At 35.4% G+C, this 9480-nt stretch overlaps 1 protein-coding gene across 1 annotated transcript; it reads left to right on the top strand.

The window, feature by feature from the left end:
• Nucleotides 1-5972: 5972 nt before the first annotated feature.
• LOC145031223 (chalcone synthase 2-like) lies at nucleotides 5973-7428 on the top strand. The gene is made up of 2 exons (XM_078979735.1): nucleotides 5973-6189; nucleotides 6283-7428. Exons 1-2 carry the CDS (start codon nucleotides 6012-6014, stop codon nucleotides 7272-7274), a joined length of 1170 nt encoding a protein of 389 aa, XP_078835861.1. The 5' UTR covers nucleotides 5973-6011; the 3' UTR covers nucleotides 7275-7428.
• Nucleotides 7429-9480: the final 2052 nt, after the last annotated feature.

The raw sequence follows: 9480 nt of genomic DNA, 5'->3' as shown, positions 1-9480 counted from the left end.
TATTTCCAAAATCGAGTTAATGTTTTCACATAAGAAAATACATAAAATTGATTTCCTGTCAACAAGAAAGAAGGGCGGTGGAAGGGTGGTGGCTGTACTCCAATAGCTAGCACTTCCAGTAGCGAAAAAACTTCCAAAATTGAGTTCATCAAAATCGAGTCACTGAAAATTGGAATTGGATTGGTGTCAATCAAATATGTTGGTCAATGGTAATGGTGGTCCACTTATGATGGCAGCTCAATATTGCTATCGATAAACATGAACTTTAAAACAACCAGTGGTAGGGAAATGCTCCAGTAGTGGTGGTATCTCCGATGGTGAAGTTCGTGATTGACCGCGTTCCGAGTCGCATCAGGATTTGGGAGAAATGATACAACCTGCATCGACAATTTTGACTGGAAAGGGGATATATATGAAATGCTTTAGTGGTAAAGCTAATGTCGGCGACAAATGGGTATTAGCGCTAAAAACTATTGAGTAATTGGGGCGGCAAAATATATTCTTGGAGGGAAAAGTTTGTGGGCTATATTTTAGGGGTATTCTATTTTAGTAATGTACATTAAATAGATTTTTGAATTACAGTAGCCCACTTGTTTTCCATTATAGCATTATAATTTACACATTGCATACAAATATAGATATACATGCATAATTTCATGTCTTCACACATACAAAGACATACAATATACACTTATACAAACAAATAAACTTAATACACACATATATACATTATACATTTTGCATATACATTCATTATACATACATATATTAACTTTAAACAAAATACAATCGTAATTGCACAATAATACACATATATGTACATAATTACATGTTTCCATACATATAAATCGGCATTATACACATATATACATATAATGTACACACATTCAATCCAAATTACATACAAGTAAACATACACACACACACACACACACACACACATATATATATATATATATATATATATATATATATATATATATATTTAGACACACATACACATACACATAATTTCTATTTTCATTACTGCAAATACACATTATGTACGCATCACATACGTTATATATACATACAATCCACATTAAATACAAACACACACACACACACACACACACATATATATATATATATATATATATTATTTAATTCATACCAATACACGTTATACACACATATACATGCATTATGCACACCTACATTCCATATATATACATGCAAAATCAAGTTTGCGTTTTAATATAAAGAAAGAACCTAACATTAAATTTTTTGCAACCATAACGAAGGATGGTGGTGATGCTGTTGGTGTGCTCCAAAAACTAGGAATTCTAGTCGTGAAAAAAACTTCCAAATTTGAGTTCATCAAAATCGAGTCACAAAAATTGGAGAAAGATAAACAAAAAGAGGGATAAGATTGGTGATAGGGCTTGTTTCAAGCATGATAGTGGTGGGGAAATGATCCTTCAGTCAGTGGTGATAGGGCTTGTTTCAAGTCATGGGAGGATTTAGGAGATATAATACAGGCTATATCGATAATTTTGACTGGAAAGGTTGTGATGGGTCTCGTTTCAATGCTTTAGGGGTGTCAACAATGTTGATGGAAAACTGATATTAACAGCTATAGCCACGGAGTAATAGCAAAGAGAAATACATTATTGGAGGGAAAAGTTTGTGGGCCATATTTTAGGGGTATTCTATTATAGTAATGCACTTTAAATAGCATTGTGAATTATTGCACCTTTTTTTCCGTTATATCATTATTGCTTACACATTTCTTACAAATACACATAGACAAATGTAATTTGATGTTTAAATACATACAAGTACATATAATATATTGATGCGGGCCCTAGTGTGGAGGATTGGGCTCATGTGTTCCTAGAGGCTCGTGATCATGTGAGTAAAAGGGCTTTCATGGAAATGACCATAACTTTTGCTACGAGACTCCTTTTTGGGCCGGCGATCGGTCAAAACGAAGCTTGAAATGAGGAGCATGTCGTAGAACCCCACCCCCTCGACCCGATATTCGTAGAATCAACATAGTTTTGAAGAGATTGTATTGGTTATTCTTCTAGAATCAACACGTTCATTCTGGTTTATCTTTGTTTATTTTTGTACGTTGCATCATATACTCTTATACAAACAAATACACATACTATACACATATATACAATATATATTTTGCAGATACATATATTATACACACGTATTGAAACTTTTGTACATAATATAATCCGCATTACTTAAAATTAGACATATACATACATAATATCATGTCTCATACATACAAACACATATTATACACACACACAATACACATTACAAACAAATACATACATATATACGTAGTTTCTTGTTTCAATACATGTAAATACATATTATACACAAATATATACATTATACACACACACGTAATCCACATTGCATACAAATACACACATGCACACACACACACACACACACACACATATATATATATATATATACATAATTTCTTTTTTCATACATACAAATACACATTATACACACATATACATACAATATACACACATACAATCCACATTACATAAGAATACTCTTATATGTACACAATTTTTGTTTACATACATACACATACACATTATACACACATATACACGCATACATTCCACATGTATACATATAAAATCGATTTCCTATTTTTATATACCAAAACAAACTTAAACCACCTTCCTGATAGGAAGTAAGGATGACGATGGTGATGTGGTGGCTGTACTCTAGCAACTAGTAATTCTGGTAGCTAAAAAAATTCCAAAATTGAGTCATACGAAAAATGGAATCAGAAAGAGAAACAATAAAAGGGATTGGATTGGTGTGAATCAAACCTGTGGGTCGTCAGTGATGGTGGTCCACTGGTCCACTGGTGATAGCAGCCCGATGTTGGTATCCATTGAGGGGAACTTTAAAAGAACTAATGTTGGGGAAATTCTCCAACAGTGGTGGTGTGTATGGTGGTGAAGTTTATGATGGGTGGCGTTTCAAGTCACATGAGGATTTGGTAGAGTTGATACAGCCTACATCGACAATTGGGACTAGAAATGGGATATATATATATATATATATATATATATATATATATATATATATATATATATATATATATATAGGGAACACTTTAGCGATCACACTAATGTTGCTGACAAATTGGTATTAGCGTGCGTCAAGTATTGAGCAATGACAATGACAAAGTTTGTGGGTCATATTCTAGGGGTAGTCTATTATAGTAATGCACTTTAAATAGCATTGTGACTTGTAACATCCTAGTTTTTTTTAACATTTATTATTATAGTTTACACATTGCATACAAATACACATATACATACATCATTTCATGGTTTAAAACATACAAATACTTCTAATATACACTTGTAAAAAATAGACACACTATACACACATAAATTATGCATTTGCATATGCATACATTATACACGAATATAGAAACTTTATTAAAAATACAAACCACATTGAATAGAAAATACACATATACATACACAAATTTGTGTTTTTATGCACACAAATACACATTATACACACATACAAACCACATTGCAAACATATACACATATAATTAAATACTTTCTTGTTTTAATACGTACAAAAACACATTATACACAAACGTAGTTCACATTACACACACACACACACACACACACACACACACATATATATATATATATACCTACACAATTTTGTGTTTTCATATGTACAAATACACATTATACACACATACACATACAATATACATACATACGATCCACATTACATAAAAATACATGCATGCGTGTGTGTATATATATATATATATATATATATATATATATATATATATATATATATATGTGCGTGTGTACATAATTTCAAATTTCATACATACAAATAAAAATTATACACATACACTCCAAAAATATACATACAAAATCGAGTTCTTGTTTTTAGATAAATAAAGAAATTGAAACCAACTTCCTCATAGGGAAAAGAAGGATGGTGAAAGGGTGGTGGTGATTTGGTGGTTGTACTCTAGCAACTAGGATTTCCAATAACTATAAACAAACTTCCAAAATTGAGCCATTAGAAATTCAAAAAAAAAATAGAAACAAAAAAGGGATGAGACCGGTATGAATCGAACCTGTGGGTTATCGATGATGGTGGTATGGTGATAACTTGGTGATAGCAACCCGACATTGGTATCAATCAAGGGGAATTTTAAAAGACCTAGTGGTGGGGAAATGATCCAGTAGTTGCGGTGTGTCTGGTTGTGAAGTTCAGGATCAGTGGCGTTTCAAGTCACCGGAGGATTTAGGAGAGATGATACAGTCTCCATAAACAATTATGACTAGAAATGGGGATATGCAGGGAATGCTTTAGCACCGACGCTAATTCTGATGACAAACAGATATTAATATTGACAACTACTGAGTAAAAGTGGTGAAAAATACATCCTTGGAGGGAAAAGTTCGTGAGCCATATTTTAGGGGTATTTGTGACGACTATGTCGTTACAAATGCTATTGCTAGTAAAGCCATTTGTACTAACTAAACCATAACCACTTGATCTATTGTATCAATTGATGTTTACTTGGTAATGAGCATATAGATATCTGATTTTCATAATAGCAAAAATGGATTTAACAATGACACAATCTATTAGCGGCAACATAAAACGCGCTCTTTACATTTTTCAAAATATTTAGTGTCGCCGATATTACAAAAATTACTTTTAGTGAACACCAATATGTTTTATTAAAAATATAATCACATGACTACTAGAAAATTGGATGGTTACCTGCAATCAATTTTGTTGGTATTTAGCAAGAAACAAAATTTAGCCACAAAGCTGCGTTGAAAATCATTTGTGGGAAAAAGGGTTGTCAGAAACATGATTCCTAAAAAATTCCGACGAACTGTTTGACAAATTTTCTACATAATATTTCGTAGGAAATTTCCAGCAAGACAGTTTGATACAATTTTTCCTATGAAATTCCTAAGGACATTATTTCTCATGAAATTCCTACGGTCTATTTCAATAAACTTCCAACAGTTTAGTTTTTCAAAATAGTTTAATTTAATACATCATTCTTAGGTATTTTGTTGGTAATAAAAAAGTTTTCTAAGTATAAAAACAGCTAGGTTAAAATGGGAGGAAAGTATCATCCAGTTTAAAACCTCTTTCAAATTTTATGTATATTTCATTTGATTTGTTAATTTCTTAACATATGTTTTCATTTGTTTTGTAGTTTTAATGATTTAATTTTATTTTCTTATTAGAAATTCTAATGCAGATAACTTCATAATTTCAATTTTATTTTGTCGTTTTAATCAAATTCTATTTTTTAGCTTTTCGTATTAGTTGTTTGTCAAATTTTTTTATATAATGTATATTAGAATGTAAAAAAACAATCAACTTAATACTAAAAGGTTATCATTTCCGGCTATAATGTTTCCTCTGAAATTCCAACACTTTTAAAGATTAATTAACGGTATTTTGTAGGAAAATACCAACACTTTTCCGACATCATCTGGGTATATTCTTCCTGGAAATTTCTTGGATTACCCTTTTTTTTTTTTTTTTTTTGTTGCAGGTTTTTTAGGAACTTTTGTTGGAATACCTTTGTGTTGCAAGTAAGTTAAAACAAAAATTTCTAGTAGTTCATTATTTTTTATTAGATATAATATTCAATTATAATTATTAACTTTCATTAATTACTATAAAGTTTTATTACTACACAAAGTCAGTACTTTAATTTTGTTTAGCATTATCGTAAATTTACGTTTTCATAATAAGTGTAGATCGATAATTTCTAATACACACTAGCTTTAATTTGTATAGTTTCAATACATGTGATCGACACCCTACATGCATGTGATGACTTCACCCCACATTTTTCTATAAATTGCCACCATGCAACCATAACTCAACACACAAATTTATAACTTGATAAAGTAATTAAGCACAACCATTCCTACATTCAACTGAAAATGGTTATTGTTGAGGAGTTCGTAAAGACCCACAGAGCAGAAGGTCCAGCAACAATTATTGCCATCGGGACAGCAACACCACCGAATTGTGTGCTCCAAAGCACGTATCCCGATTACTATTTTCGTATTACAAAAAGCGAGCACAAGACAGAACTTAAGGAGAAATTTAGACGCATGTGTAAGTTATCTTTATACTATACTTGTTAATTAACGTAATTGTTGTTCATAATTTTCGTGTGTAACCGATCTCTTTTCCTAATGTGGTCTCCAGGTGAAAAATCCATGGTAAAAAAACGATACACGTGCTTGACAGAAGAGTTACTAAAACAGAAGCCAGACTTTTGTGCCCACATGGCACCATCTTTAGATGAAAGACAAGAGATTGCAATCATGGAAATACCAAAGCTCGGTGCAGATGCAGCAGCTCAGGCCATCAAAGAATGGGGCCAACCAAAATCAAAGATCACCCACGTGGTGTTTTGCACCACCACCGGCGTTGACATGCCGGGAGCTGATTACAAGCTGATAAAGCTCCTTGGCCTTCCTCCTTCAGTCAAACGTGTGATGATGTACACCCAAGGGTGTTTCGCTGGTGGCACAGTCCTTCGTTTGGCTAAGGACATGGCCGAGAACAACAAGGGAGCCCGTGTTTTAGTCGTTTGCTCGGAGATCACTGCACTAACTTTCCGTGGGCCCGATGAAAAGCATGTTGATAGCCTTGTAGGTCAGGCTTTGTTTGGTGATGGGGCAGCAGCTATCATAGTTGGCTCTGATCCATTGCATGATGTCGAAAAGCCACTGTTTCAGATTGTTTCTGCTTCCCAAACTATTCTCCCAGATAGCGAGGGTGCAATTGAAGGGCACCTTCGTGAAGCCGGGCTTACACTTCATCTTCTCAAAAATGTTCCTTCACTTATCTCGAAACACATGGAAAAGAGCTTGGTAGAGGCTTTTCAACCATTCGGTATCTTTGATTGGAACTCACTTTTCTGGGTCCCACATCCAGGTGGCCGTGCGATCTTGGACCAAGTGGAGGAAAGCCTAAGCCTTACCCCAGAGAAACTACGGGCTACTCGCCACGTACTCAGTGAATATGGGAACTTGTCATGTGCTAGTGTCCTCTTTATCCTAAACGAAATGCGACACTCTTCGGTTACCGATGGGTCGAAGACTACCGGAGAAGGTCTAGATTGGGGGGTTTTGTTTGGATTCGGACCTGGGCTTACTGTGGATACCGTGGTTCTCCATAGTGTTTCAATTTAAGTATTGTATCTCAGTGTTTTCGTTATGCATGGATGCAGGATTAATGGTGTGCTAACATCTACCACGTCACATTAATTCATTGAAATTGTAGTTTCCTTTATTATTGTAACGCATGTGTGATTATTTCATTTCATTATGTTTTTTCTTGTCATGAAATTGTAATCTATATCTTTCCTATATTTCTAAGCTAATGTATTTAAAATTTAGAGTCCTATTTTATATTCGTAATGGATTGAAGTCCACAAAATTAAATGAAATATTACCATATTTATTTAAATGTTTAAAAACATTTATTTTTCTCTATTCAATGATTATTGAATTTTAAATCTATTGAATATAAAAAGATAAAGTTTGTATAACAATTAAATTTGTCACCTTAATTCAATTCTAGTTAAACAAATAATTTTACATCGGTCAAGAAAATACAATGAGCAGGGTGGAGGCATCCTTCAGAAGGAGGCTACATCAAGTAACACCAACATCAGACAGTGCCTCCGTAAGGTTGCAGATGGTCATTTTACCGCAGCAGTGAAAGTGTTATGCTCATCGGGTGTTGCACCATATAATGGTGATACTATTAAAGCGTTGGAGGACAAACACCCTTTCAGACCACCGCTATCCATGTCGAGCCCTATAATTTCTGAACCTCCCCTTGTAGCAGACTTTGATTGTGTATTTAGTTGCATCAAATCCTTCCCTAAAGGAACTTCTTGCGGGAGAGATGGCTTGAGGGCTCAACACTTACTAGACGCCCTTTGTGGAGAAGGGTCTACTATTGCCACAGATCTCATACATGCTATCACTTCAGTTGTTAATTTATGGTTAGATGGAAGATGTCCAACCATTTTGGCAGAGTTTGTTGAATCCGCTCCTCTCACGCCTCTACTTAAACCTGACAACGGGATCTATCCGATTGCAGTAGGCACTATATGGAGACGTCTGGTTTACAAGGTTGCCATGAAAGGTGTGGGTAAAGAAATGGCCAAGTACCTTAATGATTTTCAGTTTGGGGTTGGTGTATCTGGCGGTGCTGAGGCTGTGTTACACAGTACCAATAGGGTGTTGAGTGAACACCATTCTGATGGGTCTCTTGTAATGCTGACTGTGGATTTTTCGAATGCCTTTAACCTGGTGGATCGTTCAGCATTTCTCCACGAGGTTAAGAAGATGTGCCCTTCCATTTCTTTGTGGGTGAAATTCTTGTACGGCCAAGCAACGAGACTTTATATCGGAGACGAACATATATGGTCTACCACTGGGGTGCAACAAGGTGACCCCTTGGGCCCTCTTCTTTTTGCCCTTGTTTTGCACCCGCTTGTGCATAAGATTAGAGACAAATGTAAGCTCTTTCTCCATGCTTGGTACCTAGATGATGGGACTATCATTAGGGATTCAGAGGAGGTGGCTAGAGTATTAAACATAATTCGTATGCATGGTCCAGGTTTGGGTCTTGAGTTGAACATAAAAAAACAGAGATTTTTGGCCCTCATGTGATGGTAGGAAGCTTCGGGCTGATTTATTCCCTACAGAGATAGGGAGACCTTCTTTATGGGTGAAACTCCTTGGGGGGGTTGTTAGCAGAGATGCGGGGTTTATTAGCGGGCTGGCCATGAAAAGAGCGGTCAATGCTGTTGATTTGATGGGCCTTCTTCCACAACTATGTGACCCGCAGAGTGAGCTCCTTTTGCTTCGATCATGTATGGGCATTGCAAAACTTTTCTTTGGTTTAAGAACATGTCTATCGATACATATAGAAGAGGCAGCATTATTCTTTGACAAGGGATTGCGCAGGTCTATCAAGGATATGGTGGTATGTGGAGGCCCCTTCTTTGGAGACATTCAGTGGCGCTTGGCTTCCTTACCTATTCGCTTCAGTGGTTTGGGTTTGTACTCGGCCTACGAGGTTTACTCCTATGCATTTGTAGTCTCGAGGGCCCAATCTTGGGCATTACAAAACCACATCTTACGTGATAGTTGCATATGTGGTATGGACTCGGATTAGCTATGTGCTATGACTCGTCTCTGTGATACAATTCCGGGATTTGACTATAGCGGTTTCACTAATAAGGACACTGCCCCCCCTCCCCCCTAAATCCCAAAAAGCTTTGGCGTGTGCCCTTGTTAGCAAAATCGTCCAAGATATGGAAGTCAACTTTGATATGACTGTCAGACAGAAAGTAGTCTTTGAGTGTCTGCGGGCGCCTCA

This window comes from Lactuca saligna, chromosome 2, assembly GCF_052625555.1.
Source record: "Lactuca saligna cultivar CGN05327 chromosome 2, ASM5262555v1, whole genome shotgun sequence".
Classification (NCBI taxonomy): Eukaryota; Viridiplantae; Streptophyta; class Magnoliopsida; order Asterales; family Asteraceae; genus Lactuca; species Lactuca saligna.
The sequence above is the reverse complement of the archived record's forward strand: the minus strand, read 5'-3'. Positions and strand labels throughout refer to the sequence as shown.